This window comes from Lepisosteus oculatus, chromosome 28 (assembly GCF_040954835.1).
Source record: "Lepisosteus oculatus isolate fLepOcu1 chromosome 28, fLepOcu1.hap2, whole genome shotgun sequence".
NCBI lineage: Eukaryota > Metazoa > Chordata > Actinopteri > Semionotiformes > Lepisosteidae > Lepisosteus > Lepisosteus oculatus.
In genome coordinates this window covers 9,414,513-9,441,897 of record NC_090723.1, presented here as the reverse complement: position 1 = coordinate 9,441,897, position 27,385 = coordinate 9,414,513, and the positions used below count along the sequence as shown (strand labels likewise).

Here is a 27,385-nt window from a genome sequence, read left to right as displayed (position 1 = left end):
TAAACCACACTTATGTCTTGTCTTGTTTTACAGTGTAATGCACTTTTAACAAGATCCTTATCTCCTGTAATTGGTTTAGCTTCCTGGAGGAGCTGCAGACAGTCTGCAGTAGATTTAGTTTTCCAGTGGGTTGCACTGGATGAAAGTGAAACAGATTTTTCTGGTGGGGGTACAGGACTTTGTCCCAACCCTACCCCTCCTCTATTGTCATTCTGGGCTGGATCTCCTGTACTTCCAAAACTCAGATATGAAATGATGACTCCAGGAGGGGTCTCGTTTTCTTCACAGTACTGCGCTCCCAAGCCTCTGAGATAAATATTTGCCTTCAGCATCTTTCCGATGATCGCTTCCTCTTTGTAGAAGGATGAAAAAAGCCAATTAAGCTTCAACCCAGCACAAGGCGCCGTTCTCAGTCTTTTTTTCAGCCATCGCTCAGACGGTCTCTCCACGGCGGTCCCGCGGGTGCAGCGGCGTGCGATGACGTAACAAGGCGAAGATGACAACGCAGGAAGACGGAGGGTTCCGAGGGGTGACGTCATCTGAACTCTGTGTGAACTGAGAGGGTAGGAATGGAGCAGAGATTCATCACCTCTGTAGACTTTGATTACAGATGGTGGAAGCTCGTGTGCTATAGCTTCGATCCATGGTGACGGCTGCATTGTAAATATAACTGCCCCATCTATGATTAAACTGGGTTTAAAATGCGCTTTGTCAGATCGTATTTACATAGGTCCTTGTGATTCTGAAATACACGCAAATACGCCTCACTCAAGTACAAAACTAAAGCAGACGAATTCTAAAGGAATAGAATAAAAATATGTTTATTTCCTTGGGGGGATAACACAACACTACACAACGTGCTTGATGTCAAGTTTTTGTAAGGCATTGTGGATATTGCACAGTAATATAAAGTTAAAGAGAGAATATTGCATTTCCAATTTCTACGATTTTATCTTAAGTCAATATAACATATTACAGAAAAAAAAATATAGACAAAACCTTTTTAACCATCGTGACCACAATTTATAAAGTGTAACAAAACGTTTAAACCTATTTAAAAACATTGCTTATGAAATAAAAACTAAAGGTGGCAAACGCAATAGTTTTTTCTTCTGTAGTAGGTAGCACTACTCATGTAGTTTGGTCTTCAAAAGCATTATTGGACTCTGGAGCGTCTTTAGTAACCACAGCAACGCAAATCTTATAAGAGGCAGGTTATTTCCTGGTCGAACGGTCACCGCCCCTAACACAAACTGACCTATCATAAGCCGAGAAAAACAGGAGAAGCCAATTAAAGTTCGCCGTGGTCGCCCGGGGGGTGTGACGTACAGGTTGGTTGAGAGACTGTAGGAATGTTTTCAAAGCGTGCGGCGAGATTCGTGTGCTGAGACAGACTGCCAGGTTTATGAAAGCTAATATTTCATAAAGGTAAATAGCAGAATGCTTTTATCGAATTAGCCGTCTTTACATTTCAATGAATTAACATATTAGCTATATATATATGTGTGTGTGATCAGACGCGGTTCTTCTCTCAGAGGTATTCATTAGCCAGTTAACTTTTCCTCTCGGTTAAAATACAGGCGTCAGGTAAGCATCTAATCTCGGGAAGTACAGATCACAGGAGTACTGGATTTCTAGTTACCCTTAAACTCAGAGAAACCACGTTGAACGCTGTTTAAACGGCGTTTCTCGTTTAGTTTTTTTTATTTTGTGAATAGTATCATAGAAAACACGAAAAAGTTGTACCGTTTTACACTGTACTTAACCCTTTCAAATAAAAATATATAAAGTGATAGCGTATCGTCACATTTGTTATAATAAATATATCTGGCGAATTAATTACAGATAAGATGTATGATTTAATCCCCGATAGGCAGTCTTTGCAAACCGTCACCGCAGGAAGATCTTTGTTTACCGCTGTTCCTGTGTTTCCTTGACAACAGTGCCAAGATCCCGCAAAGCTTTCTCCTGGCGCTGTCAGGCTTAATGATCTTTTGTTTTTACAGAGCCTAAAACAATTGTTTTTCACCTAGAATCCTAGATCCTGTTATTAGAATAAATTGAAATCGAGCCTAATGCCCACTTCAGGACGTTACACTTCTCAAAAGAAACAACGATCACTTTGAAGCTTGTGTATATTTGTGTAATTGAGCTCACATTAGCATTAGTTTTCCGAGTTTCTTTTTTGTGTTTTTAGTCGGGTTAGTTGTTGTCCTTTTTGATATACAGAACAAAGAGTTCATTTAATTTATTAATCCTTGTAATCTTTTCTTTTTGCGCAGTTGTAAAAGTTACATTTCCGTGGTTCTCTAATTGAAGATTTGGAATTAGAACCCCAACTCTTACTGCTCCACCACTTGAATTCAGAGAGGCCTGATCTACCCAGATCCAGAGAGGAGTTTATCCAGGACAGTGCGGTTAACTCTCGTACTCTTCTGAACAGTGGTCCATAGTGACCCCAAAGGGTGTACTTGTGATCACAGTAGACTGCTGTGTTTTCTGCTGCTGGTGTGGCGATATGAAGTGTTAGTGAAGTTAGTGTGTTGCACTGCCCTTCCTGCTCCTGGCCCTCCCGCATGAGCAAAGAATCATGTCCCAGGAGCTGTGTGAAACTTTTCCCACACGCAGGCAGGACAGATGGGGCTATTGGTTTTCCATGAAGGCAGATGTGGGCCAGCGCCGTGTTTTCCGGAGGGGACAGGGCCTTTCCGAAGACACTGGAAGTGTTTTCCGCTGCAGAACGCGGGTCACCAGTAACGTGACAGAGGATTGGCGGGAATCCACTTCAGAGCGCCATGCTCCTCCTGCCCTGTACTTCATAAAAAGCTCGGTAGATTATATTTAATGCCCCTGTGGGTTAACCTAACTACTTAAACGTGCCCACACTTGTAATGTAAGCAATTAGAACCACCGTTACTTGAATCCAGATTTGGGTCTGTGGTTTTGCTAATGGCTCTGGTCTTTGCAGTGCAGGCACAGACTCTTATACAAACAAATGCCTTGAATGGGAACGCCCTGTTTGTACACCCATTCATGCATCATTAAGGCCAGGTAAACCCTTCATAAGCCCAGTGTAGAAAGTTAAATTTCCCCTCCACGCTCTTGAAATTTCCGATTGCTTCCAACAGGTATTTAATTGAGCAAACAAAAGAGTATTCCGTGCTGATTGTTTAGACCCTGAGTTTCTCTTCTCATAGGAATTTCTATAATAATCCATCCGTCTTCTAACCAGTTTTTCCAATATGGGTCTTGAGGAGCCAGACCTTATCCCAGCAAGTGACAGGCACAAGGTGGGATTACACCTTGGGACAGATGGGTACTCCAGTCCACAGGACACACACACACACACTACCAGGGCCAGTTTTCCCAGAAGCCAGTTAACCTACCCACATGTCTTTGGACTGTGGGAGGAAAAACTGGAGCACCTGGAGGATACCCACATGAATGCGGGGAGAACATGCAAACTCCACCCATACAGCACCCCAGGTCCGGAATCGAACCCAGAGTCCCAGCGCAGTGGGGTAGCAATGCTAACAGCTGTGCCACCATGTTGCCTTTATGATAACGAGATCTCTATTTTATAACTCAGGGAGTTAGCTGCACTTGCTTCTTTAGGGGCTCTAAGTACAGGAAGTGTTCCAGAGAGCTAGAAAACGAGTCTCCTGATTTTCATTCCAAAACGAGCTCTCAATGATACAGTCGTACTAGTTATCAGGTTAATTGGTCCAGACGAGTGTGTTGTTTTTCCTGTAATTGAAGACGTCCCCGAAACCTTGAGAGACTGCCACCCTGGGGGAGCCGGGGAGGAGCGATGCAGGATACCAGTGTGTGACCTGCAGCTGTCTGCTTGCGTAGTGAATGAAGGGGCTCCTTCAGATTTGTAGTAATGTGCTGACATCATTCTTTTTTTTGTTTGTTTGTTTTTTTTTTGTCCTGCCTCTCCGTTTTCTCTTGTTGTCAGCTTGCAGATCAAATGACAGGTTATTTGTTTACTAAGTTTCACTCCCTGGTTGGAGGTCACCTGATCTGCCAGCCCTATTCTCCGGGAGCTGCCAGTCAGTCACAGTCTTACAGTTTGGCAGCCTGGCCGATGAGACAAGTTTCTCTTGTGCTTAGGGCTCGCTGCCAGCTCGCTGTTGAGATGTGGGAGAGAGTGATGTGGCGGGACCAGCCTTCAGGGGATCCAACAGCCATGCTGGAGTGAGGGATCCAGAGAGAGGCACATCGACAGGCGGAGCGCCCCCTTCTGTGCTGGGACTGCAGCACCGAACAGCTGAGGCCTGCTTTCTAAACCACCTGCGGTCTGCAACACCAGTAAGTGCTGCTTGTTAATTCATGCTATTGTGGTCTTTTCACAGATCCGCTCAATAAAATAGATCACAGCTGATGCACAACATGGAAACAGAATACGAGGTATCATGTTGTTCACCAACAATATTATCCATCAACAAAATAATTACAAATTCACCAAACAGAGATTAAGATAATGGGGCATATTAGTGGAAAGGTAAACTCGATTCTTTACAGCTCCCTTTGTAATGTGCTTTTAAAATAATCTAAAACCCGAGTTTTTCGCCCCGGATCTTCAGAATGAACATGTTCTCTGTACAAATTCCGACTAATTAAAAACTGGCTGATTCAAGAACCGATAGTCCGGAGCTCAGACATCACATCATATTATTGATGAATTGGGAGCTGACTGTGCGATAGGTGAAAAAAGCTTAAACAATGCAGGTCTTTTGTTATTGTACTGAAACTTCCAAAGGCTTCATAAGCAATGAATCAAGTGGAAAATGTAACGGCTGTAATCCTTTCCTAAAGTCATAGCAGCAATGGATGTTACTGGATGTGCTGTTATTTTTACATTACGTTCTAGGGTAACTGTAATGCACTGGGACACACAGCAGTTTCTGTGTTTAGAAGGTGTAGGATTTTGCACCCAATAGATTTATGACACTGTGCCGCAGTTAATATAATACACATGTATGGATTTCATTTTTCGAAAGGGAGCTGCTGATCCTGATTACCGGGGAGGGGGTTGTGGGCAGAGGAGGGGAACAGCTGCTGTAATATCACACGTTGTGAGGTCAGAGTGCTGAAGATGGGAGCGGGATTATGCGGTTTCATTAAGTGTACTGTTACCTGGCTCCCCGACCTCCCAGCGTCAAGTCGGGCGCCCCTGAAGCACGACTCACTGTTTCCATTGCAGAGCGGGGAAAGTGGGGGCTGTGGACAGGGGGGGGGGGCGTTGGCTTGGCTCTGACACCCCACAGTGAGGCAGGCAGCCTCAGCTCCCTCAAGCCTGGCACCCCATCTTCGGGATAGATCGCTGGCACAGGCGCCGGATTCGTCTGCACCAGTCTATCCGTGCAAGCTGAAACCGTAAAGAGACACTCGGATGCGGCCGTCCCTCTCCTCGTGTCTCCATCTCTCTGCTTTCCCCTCGTGTGACCACAACAAAGGTGGGTATGCGTGCTGAGTCATTGCCTGTAGGCAACAGTGGGCACTTTGATGAGGCATTTACTCCAGACATTAAAGCATCATTTTTTTCTTGTTAGCTGCTTTCATGAGCTGAGATCTCTTACCTTCTTCAACCATGTGTTGATCTCCTCCTTGACTTCCTGTAACTTTAGATGCTCGGATCCAGAGAAAATGGATGTTTTAACAAAGTTTGTTTCAAACCCGGCACGTTAGCCCTCCCCTTCTGCCTTCTCAACCTGGGCCACAGCTGCACAGCCGGGAATGTTTCTCAGCGACGGGAGAGGAGTGTGTCACCCATGCAACGGATCACTGTTGCAGGATGAGACCGCCCAAGGAGAGCCCCGGCAGGGAGTCGGGGGATGAGGCCCCGGGGCAAAGGTCTGGAGGGGGCGGCGAGGAGGGCGAGGGGGCCGACAGCGACAGCCAGCCTGAAAGCTGCCCCGCTTTGAATGAGTGTGGCCCAGCGGAAAGCAAGAGGAGGAGGAAGAAGAAGAAGAAAAGGTACTACAGCTGCAGATCCAGGGCTTCTCTCCCTGCAGGCTGTGCTCTTACAAGGGCCGCCGGCACATGTGGTCAGGATGCATTCTGCTCTTAGACCAGGGCCTACTCCTTGTGATTTTCATTACAGCCCAGCTCCCTGTTAATTGAACCAACAATGGTCTTAACGTGATCTTTAGCCAGGGATTGCAGGACAGACACATTGGCGTAACCGGTGTGTGCATGGCACCCAGGTCACACTGCCAGGGTCCTGGGTTCGATCGCTGCCCGGCCCCTCGGGGGGAGGGCTGGGCTCCCCCACCTCATTACCTGCCCGTGAGAGGGGTCTCTCTCCCCTGTGACCCCGCGCAGGTTATGGGGCTAGAGCTACACGGGCACTGATTGAAAACACCTTTAAGACTTGCAAGGCCAGGTTGGAGACCCCTGCCTGAGACAGCTCGCAGGAATGTGAGGTTTTATAGACCACCCGGGCTAGCAGTGTTTTCATTCTGCAGAGGACAGGTGGCGAATCGAGCACAGCCTTTCAGACGTGCAGAAGTGTTCATAAATAAATGTGGCTAATTAGTAGTGCTTCCCGCGGAAGGCTCTACATAGAATAGTTAAAAACAGTGAAATGATAGATTTTTTGGAGGTGTACCTTAACTGCTTCGAGTGCAGGGGCTGTAGGGCTGGGGGCAGGAACACGGGGGCACTGTAAGGCTCACACGTAGTGTGGAGAAACAGAAAGAGAGCCTCCGGGGAACCTTTTCATTGCTAACAGCTGCGTCTTCGCAAAGATGGTGGGTGACAGTATGCCAGCCAGCAGCACGGCTCTCGGATTACAGTACCTGTTAATAAAACCCACCCTTTTCTGGAGCCGCGCTCGGAGCGCCCAGAATCAACAGAGGCGATCAAAGTGCAGCCAATGTGTAATTCCAGAACCGCGGGGGAAAGAGTGGGGGTTTATGAGCTGCAATAACTTTCTGGTTCCAGCACACTAGCACTGGAGGCAGCTTCTCTCCTCTTTTATTTTTCTAGCAGCCGGAGTGGGTTGTGGGGGGGGGGGCTGTTGAGTGTGTGCCTGTGCTTACATGGGGAGTCTTTGGGGGGATATCAGGCCCCCAGAATGAGAGGTAGTCCTACAAGAGGACAGCAAGAACCGGCCATGAGGAGTGAGGGACAGAGAAACGCATGAACAGTTTGTACTGTTCACGCCAAGGCCTGGACTCCACAACTTATGATGACAACGATGTCGTCTCTCAGCGTTCAAAGAGAAATAAACTAAAAAGAAACCACAGCTCCGTGAACTAAAACGAAACCAAGGGACCTCCGTTGTGTGCAACCAAAATACGATTTTCCTGTAATCGTAGAGCCCAGTAGTGACTTTACCAAAGGGAGACTGTTAAAAATTGAGGCCTGCTGCATTTTTCCCCATGAAACCCCTATGAACGTGGTTTATGGGGGTTTTTAAACAGGGGTACTGTGCAGACCTTTATTTTTGTTGCAAAACTAAAGGCTTCAACAGTTTAGAAAGTAATAATAAGCACCATGTGAGCTGTAGAAGTCCTTTAATTAACTTTGTCAGATGCTGTTTACAAGATTAATACCCTTTTAAGAGACAGTTTTTCCACTGTAGAAAGCTGGAATTCCTTCGATATTATTTACTGATGAGGTGGGCAGGTTTCACTTCCAAGCCATGATGCCAGACTTTTTGATTGACATTTTTTTTTCCTCCAAAACTCTTAAGTCAAAAAAAAACCCATAACTAGATCTAATAATTTAGTAGTGGATTGTATTTTTAAAGACCTTTTCATTGTAAAAGTTCTCAAGAGGCAGCACGGTGGAGGCATGATTCGGGGGGCTCTGCGCTCAGAACCAGGAGGTTGCGGGTTCAAATCCCGGGAGTGTCACAGCTGCTTTGCTCATACTGCTCTAGTAAATACCCAGATGTGTAAATAAGTACGTTCTGGGTAGTTGTTGTAAATGGGAATTTGTGCTGAACTGACTTATCATTTTAAGGAAAGGATGGAAAAGTTGTGTTATACGTTTGGGCTAATTTGTTTCATCCACCACTATCGTGCAGCCCTACCAGTGTGACATCTTGTCCCTGGAAGCATGTGGGTTTAATGTGTTTTATCAGCCTCCCACAGTTACAAGAGTTTAGTTCGTGCACAGGAAACAGGAGATTCTCTTGCACAGTGTAAGGAAGCTAGCTGACTGGATTTAAATCAGGAGTGTAGATTTAGAAAATGAGGCTGCAATACCCATCCTGAGCCAGTCGATGGCAGTAGAGGTGCTTCAAACAGCGCTGCTGTCTTTCGCAGTCAATGAAAGATTCCTTTTGTTTTTTTCCAAGTGGGGATTTCCTTAATGTAGGCACATCGGCCTACAGTAACTGTTACAATTCAAGAAAAGAAATTTGCATTTTATTTAAATATATTATACAAGAAATGGTTGGTTTTGTTAATTTCTGAGTTCAGGTTTAGGACAACAATTCTTATGCATTTGTTTTATTTTTAATTGTACTTTATCATTTCTTTGGAACATTCGGGTGAGTTTGGGGCAGCAGCCAAAGCAAATAACTACACAAGCGTCACACTACAGGCTGGAGTTTTTTTTAGGTTTTTGTATTTTATGCAAAAATCTAAAAAATATTTTATTTCTTTACAACGCATTCAATGCATTTAAAATCAAACTCAGTTTATTTACATTATCGGCAAAAATAATAAATATCAAAAGCTACACATCAAATTAATAAAAATAAAAATGCAATAAGGGTTTTTAAAACGGATGATATAAAATCAGGATAAATGGTGATACCTTCCCATTGATTTATTTGTTTACAACAAAATAAACCTTGATGTTCTTTTTTTCGTAGAACATTTTAGAAGATGAAAAGAATAATGGTGAAGTGTGATTGTTTAATCTCTGTGTGTGATGAGAGGAGGCTTAGTCTGCACTGGTGGCTGTTCCTGTCCCAGACACTAGGGGGCACCTCTCTCTGCCCCTTACCCTGCATTGCGCTCAGAGTTAGGCACACCTCTGTCCCTCTCCTCTCTTGTTTTTTTTTTCCAGATGATTGTGGATCAACCTCACTAACTGCAAGTATGAAAGTGGTGAGTAACAATGGAGGAGGGTTTGGGCAGTCAGCTCCCTGTAGGTACCCGAAGTGCTTCTTGAGATCCATTTCCTTTGCTTTGACATACCAGGGGGCTTACTGTAATAGGGAGTGGTGGATAAACATCTCACCCTGCTCAAGGTGAGGCACGTGCAGGTGCTCAAGATATAGGACTGGGCAGGTCTGGTTTCTTTGGGTTTGATTCTGGAGTAGCATATCTGTTAATACTAGCACAGTTGTTTTAATCGCTGATTAAGCCACCCTGATCTGCAAGTAATGTAATTAGTTGGGCAAATAGATAGCCCTCACAGCTCTTGTCAGGCTAGGTGTGACTCTGTCTCCGGTCAGGGGGTGTCGTTACCAGTGAACACAGCACGTTTCCATATGATTAACACCTGTATCGCCTGTGCTGGTTGGATGCAGCCTGACAGGACAATAGCACAAGAATTGGGCTTTCATCATTATCCCTTCCACAATAACATTAAACTCAAGTGTTTTCTTTTCATTGCTGTTTACTCAAGTCTTGATTCCTTAAGGCAGTGCCAAGATTAAATTGCATTCCAGGTTCGGTAAAACCATTTGGTTTCTCATCCTGACTCTGCACTCCTGTTAAATTTCTTTTGGCAGGGGCATATTGATTTGGCATTGCTCCCAAATGGAGAGTGGAAATTTTTATTATTATTTTATTATTGCTTACATTTATATAGCACTTTTCTGGACACTCCACTCAAAGTGCTTTAAAGGTAATGGGGATCCCCTCCACCACCAGTGTGCAGCCCCACCTGGATGATGCGATGGCAGCCATAGTGCGCCAGAACACTCACCACACATCAGCTATCAGTGGGGAGGAGAGCAGAGTAATGAAGCCAGTTCATAGATGGGGATTATTAGGAGGCCCTGATTGGTAAGGGCCAATGGGAAATTTGGCCAGGACGCCGGGGTTACACCCCTAGTCTTTTCGAGAAACGCCCTGATATTTTTAATGACCACAGAGAGTCAGGACCTCAGTTTTATGTCTCATCCGAAGGACGACGCCTGTTTACAGTATAGTGTCCCCATCACTATACTGGGGCACTTAATCTATTTTATTCTGCCAGGAATATTTTGGGTCTCCCAATAGAGTACTCTGACCCAAGGAAGGCAGATCAAGTTAGTCCGCTCCTGACAAACGCAGTCCTAAGATTGGAAGATTATTCATAGATGGAAGTGGCAGAGATTGCTTCCAGCATGTTCATGGTTTTAACTCTATTATTATAAGGTAGTAAGATACATCTGTGGTGTGTTTCGTATTCCTGCGGAGTTCAGTGCGGCGCGCGGCCAGGCGATACGGGCTGAGAGAGGCAGGAGACGGGGAGGACTGGACACTGTACTGGACCGACTGCTCCGTGTCTCTGGACCGAGTCATGGATATGAAACGCTACCAGGTACCAAATATCACAGGGCTGCCTCCTGTTTATCAAAGGTCTTGGGAGTCACCAAGCCCCTGACATCACAATCAATATAGGTGACCCAGTTTGGTTTTTTTAAGCCATCCCTCTGGCTGTGGCTTGGTTCTGTGACAATGCCATACCACGGTAAAGATGTTTCTTTTTCTTTTAAATGCTTTGCAACATGACAAACCTGCAAAACTGCAAAACAAGAACAACCAGTACAACAGTACCACAAAGTACAAAACCCCCTTTCGGTGAACCCTAGAAGTGCAATCTTACAGCACCGAAGGCAGTCCTGTGCAACAAAGACCTGACTGCACAGTCTCCAGTCTGCTGTGTGTGTTCTGGATATCCTAGGAAATACAGACAAGACATTGATCGGATACAGAGGAGCCATAATGACAAAACAAAGACCCCACAGGTTCAGAAGCCATTCACTTGACATACAGTCGGTTGCTGTTTGATTTCTTTCAGAAAATCAACCATTTCCCGGGCATGAGTGAAATCTGCAGGAAGGATCTGCTGGCACGGAACATGAACAGGATGCTTAAACTCTTCCCCAAGGAGTACAACATCTTCCCTCGTAGCTGGTGCCTACCTGCAGAGTGAGTATAGGATCACTGCATGAACAAAGAAACCCCACCAGGATCCTGCGATCCTGGAATCTTATAAGGATTTTAATTTGGAGAATGTTTTGGGAGCCCCTTAAGTGCCATGTGTTTGTGTCTGTAGTTGACAGGGTTATTGACACTTCAACAATGCATGCAATTTATAATTCGCACAAGTCTTTGACATGCTGCTTATACTTTCCTGATGTATTCTGAGATATGAATGATTGTAAATTGCAGCACCTAAATGCAAGTACTGCACATGTTAGTTTGTATAAATTAATAATATTATTATTATTAATAATAATAATAATAATAATAATTAATTGCTTACACTTATATAGCGCTTTTCTGGACACTCCACTCAAAGTGCTTTACAGGTAATGGGGATCCCCTCCACCACCCTCAGTGTGCAGCCCCACCTGGATGATGTGACGGCAGCCATAGTGCGCCAAACGCTCCCCACACACCAGCTATCAGTGGGGAGGAGAGCAGAGTGATGAAGACAGTTCAGAGATGCAAGTGCTGAAGTTTAAAGATTAGACTTGACCCCGGCTTGAATTCCTGGAGTGCTTGTCTGTGTGGAGGTTGCATGTTCTCCCTGCATTCACGTGAGCTTCCTCCGGGTGCTCTGGTTTCCTCCCACAGTCCAAAAATAATGTTGGTGGGTTAATTGACTTCTGTATAAATTTGGCCCCAGTTGTGAGTGAGTCGTGAATGTCTGTGCACTCCGATGGACTGGCGTCCCACCTGGGCTATATCCTGCCTTGCGCCTGTTGCTTGCCAGGTAAAGCTCCTGTGCCGCCCTGCATCCCCATACAGGATAAGTGGGTTAGGAAATGGGGTGGATGGACACGACAGATTGCTGCTGTTTGTCTCCCCTACAGTTACAGTGACTTCCAGGCCTACAGCCGGGCGAAAAAGCACAAGACGTATATCTGCAAACCGGACTCAGGTTGTCAGGGCCGTGGGATCTTCATCACCAAGTCCGGCAAGGATATCCGGCCTGGGGAGGACATGATCTGCCAGGTGTACATCTCCAGGGTGAGTCTCTCCAGCCCAGGCCTCTTCCATGCCTATATCCCACAGTAGCCCCATTCCCAACACCAGCCTCGCACTTTCCAGCAGTTTCTAAATCACTGATCTCTAACAGAGTGGTCAGAGGTAGGCAGCCATGATGGTAGAAGGAGTCAGAAGGAGAGATGGGAGCTATGTAGTCTGAATGTCTGGCTTTCTCTGCAATGCCATTCTCCTTTTCATTTTAATCCCTTTTTAATTAGGTTGAGAAACATGAGTCCTCTTTACGATCTGAACCTTTTTAGGACGCTGGTTCCTGTGCTCCCTGTGGACGAGCTCTGAGTGGATTGCCCACTCTGTAGTAAATTAATTACAGGGTCGGTTTTGGCCCCCAGTCTTGCTCCAACAGGGAAACACGGGCCGTTAAAAGTGATTGTGGAGTGAGTTAGGAGTCTGTGTGCCTTTTTTCTCTTTCAAAAACGTTTTTCCTGGCAGCCGCTCCTCATCGACGGGTTCAAGTTCGACCTGCGGCTGTACGTCCTGGTGACGTCCTGCGACCCCCTGCGGGTCTTCCTCTACCAGGAGGGACTGGCCCGCTTCTGCACCACCAAGTACAGCGACCCCATGAACAGCAACCTGGTTGGTCAGGGGGCACGGGGGCACGGGGGAGGTGTTCGGCATTCTGAGTAGGGGGGGTAGAGTTCCCCGGGACAGAGTGTGGACAATGTTAGCGCTCGGTTTGGCAGTAGAAGCTCCTGAAGAAAACATTCATCCACAGCAGCACTGGGCAACTGTTTGTACAGGAAGACAAGCAGAGAGAACCTGAAGAACACAAGAAACAATCCCCTGAGTGCAGTTGCACTTTTAAAGCAATCACTTTTCACTTTTAGAAAACCCAGCAAGCCACTGTCCACCCTGGCTCGCTGGATTCCTGTGACTCGCAGCCAGCAGTGACACTTCATCCCTGTTGTTAGCGTCATCCGCTCAGTGTGAGCGGTCTCAGCCGGATGCTTTGCCAGGAGTATCGCCCTGTGATCCATTTCCATTCCTTTATCGGAAGGAAAATCACCAAGGGCTTGGCAAAAGGAGAGTATTCTAGGCTGCTAGAGCTCAGGAACCGATAGAAAGAGCAGTCAGAATAATGTGAGTATTTGCCAGTCAGGAAAACATGAACCGTTTGTAAAGGCAGCAAGAGCAATAGGTGCATCTATTGAGTCATCCTTTCTGGACAAACCAGGACAGGAGTGAGGCGAGCTGAGTGACAGCACTGGAGAAAGGTGATCGCAACGCGGCATCTCTTAAGTTGTCATATGACACAAAAAAATAAAGTGAATAAAGCTTAATTTTGTTCTAAAATCTCAAAAGCTTCCACATTACTGTTTTTTGGTGAAAAGGATTTGAAGAATTTTCATAAAGAACCTAACAGCATTTTATTTCACAACACAGAGCTCAATTCTCAATCAATCAATCAATCAATAAAAGATTATTTATCAAATGCACAACAATCTAGCGTGCCGCAGGAGTTGCTGGCAATGAAATGTCTTGTCTGTGAGCTCACCGGGGGGATAAAAATCACGAAATTAAAGTTACAAAATAATACATAATAGTGCAATAGAAATTGAATAAAACAAACTCAGACAAAACTCAATATAAATAGAGCTGCTGTGTGTCCAGGGTGTGTGCTATACATTATGTCCTAGTAGTGCAGGATGCACAATACAGTGAAAACTGTGTGTTCATGTAGCCATTACAGGTGATTTGCTGAAGGAGCTGCAGCTTGGCTATTTAGTCTTATTGCCTGGAGGTAGAGGCCGTTCCATAATCTGTTAGTCTTTGACCGACTGCTTCGTTACCGACTGTATCACCTCAGCCCTGTTCCTTCCAGGCGAAGGTTACTGCTGTGCAAATCCCCCAGACTGCTCATGACCAAGCTTGCAGCTTTCCAGCCGTGTAGCAGTGCCCTGCGCTGCGCTGTGCAGCACGTCAGCTCTGTCCCCTCTCCCCCTGCTCCCAGGAGGATGTCTGCATGCATCTGACCAACTACGCCATCAACAAGCACAGCGAGAACTTTGTGCGGGACGAAGACACCGGTAGCAAAAGGTGATCAGAGAAGCCCAGTACCCCCCTGTGGCCGAGTGTGTTTCTGAGTTCAGTTATCTCCTAGGGATTGGCCGGGATGCTTTGTAATCGTTATTGTATCTCTTTCTTTGGGAAATGCCCTTTCTTTGTAGGGGGTTTCTGTTTGACCAGTTGAATTGTAAGCAGAGTCTCCATGCTTATCCCTCTGTTATAAATCATACTCTCATTTAGTTATCCTTGCAGGGAGGTACGGACTACAGCCTGCAGATCGGTGTGCTGTAGTGCTCATTGTCATGTCATTTGCCAAACCAAAGTCTCCCCGGCAAGCAATGAGCGCAAGGCAGGGTACACCCTGGATGGGGCGCTACTCCATCGCAGGGCAGGTGCAAGCCAGTCATACATGGGGATGATTTGGAGGCCACGGTTAAGGCAGAGGGAGGAAATTTGGCCCGGACACTGGGATAACTCCCTACTCTTATCAAGAAATGCCCTTGGTTTAACATCTCATCCGAAAGACAGCACCCACTACAGTATAGTGTCCCTGCCACTATACCAGGGCATTAGGACCCACACAGACCACAGGGTGAGCGCCCCCTGCTGGTCCCACTAACACCTCTTCCAGCAGCTTCCCAAGAGGTCTCCCATCCAGGTACTGACCAGACTCAGCCCTGCTTGGCTTCAGTGGGGCTGCAGGGTGATATGGCTGCTGGCGCAGCGTTCTTTGTGTTGGGCGTAAAGTTAAAGACACCAGCCTGACCACATGAGCGCATGACTGAAACTCTCCCTGCGTGTGTGAGCTGGGCAGATTTCAGGGCAGAGAGGCGTTTGTTTCCGAACTCCATCGAACCCCTTCCTCCCTGCCTCCCCCGCAGGAAGCTGTCCACCTTCCACAAGCACCTGGAGTCGCTGTGCTACGACACGGAGAAGATGTGGGCGGACATCGAGGACCTGATCATCAAGACGCTCATCTCCGCCCACCCCGTCCTCAAGCACAACTACCACTCCTGCTTCCCCCAGCACGCCTCCGGCAGCGCCTGTTTCGAGATCCTGGGCTTCGACGTGCTGCTGGACCGCCGACTCAGGCCCTGGCTGCTGGAGGTGAGAGGCCCCACCCCGCTGACCCCTGACCCCGCTGACCTCACCTCTGACCCCTGACCCCGCCGACCCCAGGCCTAGCCGGCTGAGGTGCTGACAGGCCTCAAGCCTGAAGAGTTTCTGTGTCTTTCTAAATCATCATCATTTTAAGGGTTTATATTCAGGCTGGATCCAGTTTAACCCCTGTCCTCAGGCCGTAATAAATCTCAGTAAAATAGCGTTTCTGAAAAAGTCTTTTCAAGAGCTGCCCTTCAGCCTGTGAAGATGATGACGACACATGCTCTGCTTTATTTTAAGATCAGGCTTTGAATTATAAGGGGCTCCAGTGGTTTTGCTAAAACAAGGAACTATTAAAGCGCGCCTGGATGTCGATCTGCCTGCAGGCAGAACTCCAGAAAGGGTTGTGTGGGAGGCGATGGGAGGCTGTGTCCCCGGGGTGCTCACGTGTCTCCGCTGAATCCACGCGCAGGTGAACCACTCGCCCAGCTTCACGACGGACTCCAGGCTGGACCGGGAGGTGAAGGACGGGCTGCTGTACGACACGCTGGTCCTGATCCACCTGGGGGCCTGCGACAGGCGCAAGATCACGGAGGAGGAGAGGCGCAGGGTGAAGGAGCGGCTGCAGCAGAACCGCCCACGGGAGGCCAGGTACCCTGCACGCCACCGGGCTGCACCGGGCTGCACCGGGCTGCACGCTTTGGCGGGTGACCAGCTGTCCCTCCACAGGCCTTTTCAAGCTTCTCAAACTGTAGGGATGTCTTTAGAATATGACCCACATGTGCAGCATATTGTCAAAACATGTTTTTTTCCCCTCAGAAATATGGCAAGACTACGCCCTGTGCTATCACTAACTGTGGCTCAAAAGCTGATCAACACATTTGTGTTCTCTCGAATTGACGACTGCAATGCTCTACTCGCTGGGGTATCTTAATCTACTTTGAGCAAACTGCAGTATGTCCAAAATTCAGCAGCCAGAATCCTGGCCAGGCCTAGTGCAAATGATCACATTACTCCTATCCTGGAGTCCTTGCACTGGCTTCCGGTCAAATTCCGTGTAGACTTTAAAATCCTCATGCTCACCTACAAGGCTCTGCATGGCTTGGCAACTCAGTACCTGTCTGAACTATTATCGCCCTACTCCCCACCTCGCAACCTTCGCTCTTCTTATTCTGCCCTCCTTACTGTCCCCCAAGCCCGTCTACATTGTATGGGCGACAGGGCCTGCTCCTGTTCTGCCCCCAAGCTCTGGAACTCTCTCCCCAAGGATATCAGAGAGTCACCTTCTCTAAACTCCTTCAAATCCAGACTCAAAACCCTCTTCTTCAGAAAAGCCTTTACTTAACTGGTTCCATTCTTCACCCCTCTGCTCTTCTTAGTACCACCATCCACGGTCTCCTCTGTACATTGTAATTGTGTTTTATCTTGTGTATTCTTTTTATTTATTGTGTCATTTTGTAAAGCGCTTTCAGAAGCCACGTTTAAAGGCGCTATATAAAATAGTTTATTATTATTATTATTATTATTATTATTATTATTATTATAAGCCAGCAGCAGGTGCTGCACCTGTAGTGATTCTGTCAATCGGGGTGTGAGTCAACAAGGGCGGATATGAAGTGTTTCAGGGCGCATGAGCTTTCACTGTGACGCCCCCCTGCGCCCCCGCAGGAGCGAGGAGATGCGTCAGTGCCAGGCTGCCTGGGTGGCGCAGATGCAGCGCTACGAGGACGGGCACCTGGGCGGCTTCCGCCGGATCTACCCGCGGCCGGACGGCGAGAAGTACAGCAAGTACTTCCAGCACAGCAGCTCCCTCTTCCAGGAGACGGCGGCCTCCAGAGCGCGGGAGGAGTGCTCCAGGTACGGGCGGGGGGGGGGCGCGGGGCGCTGGGGGGGCGCGGGGCTGCAGCAGCGTAACGCTCCTGATCCTCCCACAGCGGGGAGGAAAAGAAGGCATAGAACCGAGGGCAGTGGGGTTCATTTCAATAAGGGGGCTTCGGCACCCCGTTTACTTCGTCAGACTTCTGCCTTTAATGATAATGTTGATAATGTTGCTTTATTGGCCCTATACAATTTCTTGCATTAGGAATTTGTCTTTTTGCATGCTCTCCACGAGACACACAGACAGGGAGAGATGCTGGGGGTCAGAGTGCAGGGTCAGCCATTGTACATTGCCCTGGAGCAGTTCGGGTTCAGGGCCTTGCTCAGGGGCCCAACGTAGGATTCCTCTGCCGGCTGCGGGATTTGAACTGGCAACCTTCCAGTCACAGGCTCAGATCCTGAGCCACCGTTTAGTAAATGCCTGCCCTCTGGCTCTGTGCACTTGAGCTGCTGGTGCAAGCAGCCTTCCAGTTCCAGGAGCGTCTGCACAGACGAGCTCTCCGGACTTGCGGAGCTGCTCTGTTCGTGACGGTGCGCTGTACCGCACTCGGGATTATCTCTTGAGCTCACACTGTTCACTCTCGATGGGCACAGTCACGAGACCACGACACCTTGTGCAAATGTGTAATATAGTTCCAGGTTTCGGTGATGTTTTTCCCTTGCGTTTGCCACCCTGGTTTTCCTGCGCTTGCTCGGGGCGGCACCCCCATGTACCCCCGCGCTCTGTGTGCTCTATGGTGGTCTGCCCCTGAGCTGCCCCCCCCCCCCCTGCAGGCAGCAGCTGCAGGAGCTGCGGGCAAGGCAGGAGCAGAAGCAGGGCGTGCTGAGGGGCCTGAGCAGGCGCGAGCTGCAGGGGGAGTCCGCCGGAGAGAGGGCCAAGCGCCGGAGAGCGCCCCCGCGTCCAGCCCGGGGACCCGCCACGCCCTTGCGGCTCTCCGTGAGTACCCCTCTTATTCAGCTTCTGACCCGCCCCCTAGCCCGCCCCCTAGCCTCCCCCCACCCCACCCCACCCCAGCCCAGCCCAGCCCAGCCCAGCTGCTGGCGTGGGGCACTACCCATGCTGAACAGGAGGGGGCGCTCATGGCTCTGTGCTGTCTTGCAGCTGGCCTCGGTGCCTTCCCTGCTGGAGCGCTCCCCAGACCCGGGGCTGCTCCCAGGCGCCTCGGAGGAAGAGGAGGAGGAGGAAGGGGAGGAGGTGGAGAGGATGAGCGGGCTGCTGCGCCGGGCGAGCCTCATCCGGGACCTGGGCGTCGTGGAGCGGGTGTGCCAGCTGCTGCGGGCCACCCCCCACGCCGGGGGCCTCGCCCCCCAGGTAAGAGCCACGCCCTGATCTCCCTCCTGCTGAAACAGTTCAGTCCCAAACACCTGTCTGCAGCCATGTCACCCTGCAACTCACAGCTGGCAGCCCACTGGAGCTCGGCAGGTGTGAGCCTGGTCAGTACCTGGATGGGAGACCTCCGGGGAAAACTAAGGTTGCTGCTGGAAGAGGTGTTAGTGGGGCCAGCAGGGGGCGCTCACCCTGCACTCCATGTGGGTCCTAATGCCCCAGTGTTGTGACGGGGACACTAGACTGTAAACAGGCGCCATCCTTTGGATGAGACGTAAAACCGAGGCCCTGACTCTCTGTGGTCATTAAACATCCCAGGGCGTTTCTCGAAAAGAGTAGGGGTGTAACCCCGGCGTCCTGGCCAAATTTCCCCCTGGCCTTTATCAATCATGGCCTCCTAATACTCCCCCTCTATGAATTGGCTACATTACTCTGCTCTCCTCCCCACTGAGAGCTGGTGTGTGGGGAGTGTTCTGGCACACTATGGCTGCCGTCACATCATCCAGGTGGGGCTGCACACTGGTGGTGGTGGAGGGGATCCCCATTACCTGTACAGCGCTTTGAGTAGAGTGTCCAGAAAAGGGCTATATAAGTGTAAGCAATTATTATTATTATTATTATTATTATTATTATTATTATTACCTGCAGGGCTGGGGTGTAGCCGCTTATAGAGGCATCCCCCGTTTTATGTGAGGGTTACGTTCTGCGAAAATCACGCGTCAGGGGAAATCGCATTAGGCATACCGCTTAATCCTGCGGAAAAAACGGGATTGCGTGGAAGGGTGTTAAATGCAGTGTTCCAGATGCATTTTAATCATATAAATACATGCCAACATACATTAAGAATTAACACTAAACTTAACATAAATGTAATTTGGGACATTATTTTAACTAAAAATAAATCAACTTGCACCAAGATAGGCCGACGGTAAGGCTCCAGGGGACGAGATGTGGGTGCTGATGATGGATGAGGATATCCCTGGAGCAGGAGATGAAGTCTGTGGCCTGAGGAACTGCATAAAGTCTGCCGAGCCAGTTCTCTGCCTACGGTTCCTTGTAAGGCATCAGGATGTTATCAAGACAACGTTTCGCAGGAATTTGCTCTACCGCCACAGTTCGCGTGAAAGAGATTTTTGTTTCGCATAAAGAGGATACTTGGAAGAAAGGGTCAGTCGCATAAAAGCGAATTCGCATAGATCGGAACTTCATAAAGTGAGGGACGCCTGTGTTTCGGGACCCTTTGGGATCGCTGTCCCAGCACTGGATTAGGCTGAGGTTTCCTACCACCTGATGAGTGAATCTCTGTGTTTTATAGTTCTGCCAAGAAGGCGTCTGACATGCTGCTCTTGTCGTAGCTGGAGTCCCTGGCGGACCTCTCCAGGAGGCCTCTCGCTCAGCCGGGCCCCTCTCTGCCTGTGGCCCAGTGTCCTGGGGGGCCCGAGGGGAGCCTGTGTCTCCAGTACCTGCCTCCCCAGGGGCTGGCGCAGCAGCGCAGGCCGGGCCTGGCGCTGGGCCTGGGACCAGAGAGGAGCCCGCCCGAGCCGGGCCAGTGCGGGCCAGCCGGGGCACTGCGCATCAGGGCCCCAGAAGAGATGGCGCAGGAGGGGGCGCCACGTGGGCCCGCTCAGTACCGGAGGGCCACCAGCGCGCACAGGATCCCCAGGACAAGTCAGTGCACAGCCATCCCTGGCATCTGCATTCCCGATTTTGCCCCTGTTTCTCTTCTCCTATAAAGCTTGTTATCTCCCTCTCATCTTCTGCAAAGAGATTTCCTGTCTCTCAGTACGGACTTACTAGACTAATTGTCAGGATGGCCGAGCGGTCTAAGGCGCCAGACGCAAGGTTTCGATACCTTCCGTGAACGATGGGTGTTCTGGTCTCCGAATGGAGGCGTGGGTTCGAATCCCACTTCTGACAAGCGTTTTGGGCGGAGAGGTGGCTCTGTGGCTCAGGATCTGCGCCTGTGACTGGAAGGTTGCTGGTTCAAATCCCACGGCTGGCAGAGGAGTCCTACTCCGTTGGGCCCCTGAGCAAGGCCCTTAACCCCAACTGCTCCAGGGGCGCTGTACAATGGCTGACCCTGCGCTCTGACCCCCAGCTTCTCTCCCTGTCTGTGTCTCCATGGAGGAAAGCTGGGGTATGCGAAAAGACGATTTCCTAATGCAAGAAATTGTATAGGAATTATATAGGGCTAATAAAGAAACATTATTATTATTATTACTACATTAGACTAGTACATGTGCCATTACTATGGTTGTCAATGCCGCTTCAGCGCTGCGTCTGTGTCTGCGTCAGCACGTATTGTGTTGTAAACGAGGTCTCATTTCCTCCCTCATTTGTTCACTCTGCCTCCTCCCCCTCCCTATTTCTCTCGCTCTCCATCTTTCCCCGTCTACATTTCTTTCCTTATCTCTTCCTGCGCTCCGGGATTTTCCTGGCTGGAGCCCTTCCCACCCCCCTGTTTCTGTGCTCGTGGCTCCGTTACAGCTCAGAGCCCCCAGCGCCTCCCCTCTTTCTCGCCCCCGCAGTCGGCGCCGCCGCCGCCCTGGGCAAGCAGGCCCGGCTGGGCAGCATGAGCTCCTCGTACTCGGAGGTCCGCGGGCGCCTGCGCTTCTCCGAGGCCCCGGCCGGCCAGCGGGGGCTGCTGTACCCCCACGTCAGCCCGGACCCCCAGGCCCTGCAAGGCCTCTTTGTCGTCTCCACGCCGGCGCCCCTCGTGCGCCGCCCGGGATTCGCCCATCCGGTCCGCGAGAGCGTCCGGAGAGCTGTGCACCCCGAGGCCGGCAGGTAGGGGGCCCCCCGCCCCCCAGCTTCCCCGACCCCACTTGCACCGGCCGCTGCAGACACGAGCCCCAAAACTGGACTGAGCTGGGTTGGTGCCCCCAGCTGTTTTTTTTGCGCCAGTTGATTTTTAACCATAGATTTTACAAGTATTGCGGGAAAAGAAAGAAAAAATCAATCAAAATAAAGCAAAGATAAAAATGTGCCATTAATTAAGAGACCCTCCTTCACGCTGGACATCATTCTGGTTATTCCACCTCCTCTCCAACACGGTCTGGGTTTTACGATGGGTTTTAAGATCCCTGATGCGTGACTGAAATGCAGCTTTCAGTTTACCCTGACCTTTGCTCAGCAAATGATGCTGCTCCCTCAGGCATCTGCTAACGCTGAGCCAGGGGCTGCTGCCAAGCACGGCTGTGTTCTGGGTTTAGCTCAAGACATCCCTGATACAAAACTAAAAGTATCTGGGTCAGAGGTTAGAGACGGGCTTGTCCCCAGTGACCCACCATGTGTGAGCCTGCGCGCATTAGTCCTCCTGGTGAATTTTAAGGCCAAGGCTCTGTAGTAAGAACTACAATTGTTGATGCAGAGCTCGCCCTTTCACCTCTGCGATAAAGGTGTCTTCTAAATGAATGATTACGATTTATAATTACAGCAAAAATATAAGTGGTTGCTGCCTCAGTGTTGCAGTACAAACTGCATACTTGCTTTGAAGTTTCCAGACTGCTGTCTGTTTTGTTCATTAACCCACGTGAATTTGGTGCAGACTTCAGCATGGCCCTTCTCAGTGTGTTCGTTTTCAGCTGAACAAATCAGGACTTCACACACGCAGGATTCCAGGAGGTGTGAGTTTTGATCAAAAGTGTTTATATATTATTTGAAGACGACGCACAGTTTTCCAGCTTGGCTGCAGTAGCTTAGGTCTGGCAGAGGTGGAAGACAAGAAGATAAGCACCAGTAGCCTGCAGTCTGGTGACTTCCTGTCCTCCCAGTGCTCTCCTTAGACTCCTTGGCTGCCCTGTGATGCGGCCCACATTTTCATTTCCTGCACCAAACCTGTTGTCAACTAAGCAACAAAAGTGCTGGTTTGCAGAAAAATCCTGCAGTGGGATGGATTGGAAGGCACAGGCAGTTTGGGTTCAATCTCAGGGATGACCCAGGTTCTGGTACCGTTTCTTTGTCATTGTTTAGGTTTCCTGGTACTGTCTCCTGATCATTGAATCACAACATTAGAATGACTTGACTTGACCTGCACTTGGAAAGCACTGTTCTGTTGATTGACTAGCACATTGAGACTACGGATGTGACGTGATTTGATCCATTACCATATTGTACTATTTTTATGAAGTTGTGATTACAGTATGTTGCAAAATGTTTTGCTGAATGAATATATTTTTAAAACCTTTAAGTAGCCTTTTACTTTTGGTCTTTGTAATATGGCAGAATTGTATGATGAATTTCTATACCTTTAATGTCATATAATAAAATTATTTTGATGTAACTGGATTTAGCTTTTAATGTCTAATTGTCACCATCAACAACTTGTAATCCCGTGAAATCTTTCCGTGGTAATATCGAAACAGACTTTAAATACAAATTCACATAGATACGCTTGTGTAGGGATCCCAGGTTTGAGTCTAGAGGCCTGCAGTTTTCCTGTCTCTAAATCAGTCGTTCCCAATCCCTGTCCTGTGTCTGCTGCATCTCCAGGGCTTGTTTAGAATTACATTTAACCTGTTCCTTTGGTCAGTCCTGCGTGTCAAAAACACCCCATTTCAAAGCTACAGATTCTAACAGCTTTGGCACACAGAACTTTACACTGTCTCTTGTCTGCTCGCTGGCTGTTGTTTCTGGCTAAACAGCTCTTGCTAGTTGATCAATTGATAATGAACAGACACAAGTGGTGAATTACAGTGTATCAGACACGCCCACAATTGCAAATTCCATTTGACCTTTGAAGAGCTTAAAGCAAATTCGTAAATCTGCCCCAACCAGAAAATTGAAACCCATTAGCTTGTGATTAAGAACTCGAGTGGAACCGCCTATCTAAGTCATCAAAATATTAAGGTCTAGGAAGAGGGATAAAGTACTCCAGTTAAACCTTAATTAGCTCTGTTTAAAGGCTGTCTCAGACGTAGAGCTGTTTGCAAATTAAAGAACATGGATACCCCAGTGGAATCTAGTTACTGGGGAACTGATTAAAACAATGGATGTGGACAGAAATACTGAATATTCCCTATGTTTATTGAAAGTTTTTTTTTTAATTATTTACTTGCATGGGTGCAGATACATCTACTGTAAACAAAGGTATATTGTAAACGAGGTTATTCAATAATTTATTACAAGCAATAAACCTGCATTCATTTGACAGCCACACCTCTTCTGTGCGTATTGAACAAAAAATAAAAAAACAGAAGTATTTGCCCAGGCATTTGAGGGAGAGCAAAGTTATATCTATATTATTCTAGACTATGGTGATGTTTCACTTGGTCTCATTTGACTGTGTGTCTGTGATGTTTATTTAAAATAGTTCAGATGGCTGCAGCTTAAAAACGGAAAAAAAGCTGATTTAATATCAAAGTGACGACTGCAGACAGTAGCTGTAGCTGTTGTGATCCCTGTTCACAACCTGCTGCTTTTATCTCCCCTGCCCTGATCACAGGCAGGTTAATCCACACTAATTAAAGGTGCTCTGCATAGCTTTGAAGCGCCTCGACACCTCAGCCAGCCCGGGGCTCTTTGAAGAGGGGAGTCTGGCACAGCGCAGTGTCTCCGGCAGCCAGCTCCCCTGATTGGGGGGGAAGAGGGGGGGTGGGCTATTCGCATGTCTTTGGGTTGCCTGCTGCAGTCCCGGGCTGTGTGGGTCCCTGCAGGCATTTCACCATAGTCACCTCTGTGTCTGCACGTTTCATTTACCCTTCTCCCAGAACAAAGTCTTTAGCACTTGGCACTGTATTGTCTGTACCTTTAACATAACATAACATCACTTTATTGGCCCTATACAATTTCTTGCATTAGGAATTCGGCTTTTCGCATACTTGCTCTTCATGAGACACAGACAGGGAGAGAAGCTTGGGGTCAGGGCGCAGGGTCAGCCATTGTACAGCGCCCCTGGAGGAGTTGGGGTTAAGGGCCTTGCTCAGGGGCCTTAACGGAGTAGGACTCCTCTGCCGGCCGCGGGATTTGAACCGGCAACCTTCCAGCCACAGGCACAGATCCTGAGCCACAGAGCCACCACTCCGCCCCCTTTAATTATCTGATGACATGTGGACTCAATGCTTAAAGGTAATGCTTAAAAAAATAACCTTCCTGATACTAGAAGGTAACATCACTGATCACAGACACACAGCCGGTACTGAGCGCAGGCTGCAGAGACGCTCATGTTGCAGTGTCCGGGATTACTTCGTTTTTTAATGCATTGAGCATTGCATTTGCCTTTGCCTTTTTGAAGCTAGAAAACATTTTAGTACAAATACACGCAGATCTCCTTCAGCGCTTGCAGTCGTTTTCGGCTCGGTGCTTCTTCAGGATTGAACACTACTCAAAAGTGTGAAACAGATATTCCAGCGCTGGGATTTTTCATAGTCTGGTCCAACCCAGCTGACAGCAGAGACTCACGATTCCTCTCCTTCCTCTTATTTACTTGCCTGGCTAATGTCTAGGGCTTTGCTTTTTACAGGGGAAGGCTCTAGGTTTCAGCATTTCTTAATTCCGTTGTGACAGTAACAGTGCTGAAGTTTTTTGGTGCGTGCTATGAGCCTCAGTGAGCAAAGCGCCCACTCACGTCTGTAACCCTGTCGCTGTCCCAACAGCGTGTCCTCGTGGGAAATGGACCTCTGAGGGAACCGCTGTTTCCTCGGGAGCAGGGAGAAACACTCGTAGGGGACCGTGCGTTTTCGATGACTCATGATTGCAGCCTAATTGTTCCTGCATTCCACTCGGCCTTTTCACAGAGCAGGAAATAACCAGACAGTCTGGGCCCGAGCTCTGCCCTCCTCACTTCAAAGCCGGTGTCCTATTCAGTTTGAGCAGCACAAGCCGCTGGTGCAGGTGGGGGGTGGTGATGACTGCTCTCTTCTTCCAGCAATCAGGGAGTGAAATAGCAGGGGCTGTGAGCAAGGAATTTCCTCTAGATCTCTGGTGCTGAACCAGAACTGGTGGAACTGGTGTTCATGCAGCGCCCTTGCACTGCTAGAAAGGCGTGCTCTTGTATCCCATAGTAACAATATGGCACTGGGCAAAGGACTGTAGTAAAAACACGGTATAAGCAGGGTAAAAATGGAAGATGGACGACGGCACCGGATAAGTCACCATGGAGATTTAAGAGACATGGAAATGGCTTGAAAAGCAAACAGGCAGCAACAGAAAGGGAAAGGGACACTTGTGCCCAGGGTTGGAGCCAGTGGCAGCCCTGTCTGTGCTGTGTGACATGCCACTGGCTGGCGGATTCCCGGGAGCTGCAGGGTCTGACAGTGAGCCTGTATCTCCCGGCGGGATCAGTGCGTCAGCTGGCTGCTGCTCCCCACTGTCATTTCACAGGCAGCCAGCGAAAGCCGCAAGGGTGCAATTACCTTCCATTATCATCTTGTCACAGCAGCAGGCTACCGGCACTAACTCACAGCACCCCACTGACCCACACCCCACTCACACTGCACAACACTGAGCCACCACCCCACTCACACAGCACCCCACTGACCCACCACCCCCCTCTCACACTGCACCCCACTCTCACACTGCACAACACTGAGCCACCACCCCACTCTCACACTGCACAACACTGAGCCACCACCCCACTCTCACACTGCACCCCACTGACCCACCACCCCACTCTCACACTGCACCCCACTCTCACACTGCACCCCACTGACCCACCACCCCACTCTCACACTGCACCCCACTCTCACACTGCACAACACTGAGCCACCACCCCCCTCTCACATAGCACCCCACTGACCCACCACCCCCCTCTCACAGCACCCCACTCTCACACTGCACAACACTGAGCCACCACCCCACTCTCACACGGCACCCCACTCTCACATTGCACAACACTGAGCCACCACCCCACTCTCACACTGCACCCACTGACCCACCACCCCACTCTCACACTGCACCCCACTGTCCCCCAGAACCCCACTCACTCACTGCACCACCCTGCTCACCCCCAGGTCAGTGATGGAGTCGGAGGTGCAGTGCTGCTGTTGTACTTCACACACTGCTCTGGCAACATGCCCTCCTGTGTAAACGGGTACAAATGGTAGCTGCTCCTGATGCAATTGCCAGCCAATTACGTTAATCACAGTAATAACACTTCATTTTAACTGCACAGATTAACAACAAGAGTGTCGTGTTTCTAATTTTCTGTTCCTTTCCCCCACAAGGCGGTGCAGCATTCCAGCCACAGCCGGAACAGAACCGCAGCACGAGCCCCGTCCAGCTCGAGGTGGACTGTCCAGAGCCGGGCAGCTCTCTGATAGCAGGACCCTGGTTCAGACCCGATGAAGACTCCATTAGCACTGACCGTATGGAGTACAGAGCTAGGAGGGGGGGGGTCTCAGGGAGAGGGGAGGCTGCAGTCGAGGTACTGACAAGCCCAGAGGTTCTGTTGCCCCTGAGCCGAGCTCTGCGAGGGTCCAGAATCACACCTCTGCAGGAGGCGGGTGAGCAGTCTGTCCCACGCTCTCCCCCACACCCCGTCCCCAACAGCCCCGACTTCCAGCTCTGCACCCTGGCTAGAAAGTAAAACTCATTTGATGAACCACTTCACAGATTCAGCTGTGGGAGTTGGTCTTCCTTGAAGTCAGACTACAGAAAAACTACTCAAGGCACAGTGAAAACACCGATTGTCTAGAGGCTCTGGGTTTTCTACACATCTCTTGTTAAAAAATCAGCAACACTCCTCCTCAGCTAAATATTAAGCCACTATGTCTGCAAATGCCTAAAGTTACATCAGTATTGCAACTACTAGTCAGGGGTTCTAATGCACTGAAGATGGACGTGTAAAATCCAATTTAAGACCAAGATGTGTGATGTTAAAACATACTTCAAGCATGCCTGGCACTGAATAAACAATTACCCTGTTTCAAATGCGATTAGC

The 27,385-nt window shown here is 49.0% G+C and overlaps 1 protein-coding gene and 1 non-coding gene across 7 annotated transcripts; both read left to right on the top strand.

Moving 5' to 3' along the window:
• Positions 1-1,319: 1,319 nt before the first annotated feature.
• On the top strand, positions 1,320-27,306 carry LOC107079296 (tubulin polyglutamylase ttll6). 6 transcript variants are annotated; one of them, XM_069185705.1, is made up of 18 exons: positions 1,320-1,428; positions 4,117-4,314; positions 5,210-5,462; positions 5,634-5,982; positions 9,037-9,074; positions 10,382-10,500; positions 10,981-11,111; positions 12,002-12,158; positions 12,627-12,770; positions 14,146-14,231; positions 15,083-15,308; positions 15,775-15,953; positions 16,971-17,159; positions 17,955-18,117; positions 18,283-18,492; positions 19,863-20,175; positions 21,036-21,294; positions 26,670-27,303. In XM_069185705.1, the coding sequence occupies exons 4-18, from the start codon at positions 5,801-5,803 to the stop codon at positions 26,788-26,790; spliced, it is 2,517 nt and encodes an 838-aa protein (XP_069041806.1). In that variant the 5' UTR covers positions 1,320-1,428; positions 4,117-4,314; positions 5,210-5,462; positions 5,634-5,800; the 3' UTR covers positions 26,791-27,303. The 6 variants fall into 6 exon arrangements, with proteins under 6 accessions (XP_069041806.1, XP_069041807.1, XP_069041809.1 ...); XM_069185706.1 differs by lacking the exon at positions 12,627-12,770 and having other exon boundaries at positions 26,670-27,306; XM_069185708.1 differs by lacking the exons at positions 5,210-5,462; positions 5,634-5,982 and having other exon boundaries at positions 9,034-9,074.
• Positions 20,312-20,424, top strand: trnal-caa (transfer RNA leucine (anticodon CAA)). Its single transcript has 2 exons — positions 20,312-20,349; positions 20,379-20,424. It is a non-coding gene; the product is annotated as a tRNA-Leu (tRNA).
• Positions 27,307-27,385: the final 79 nt, after the last annotated feature.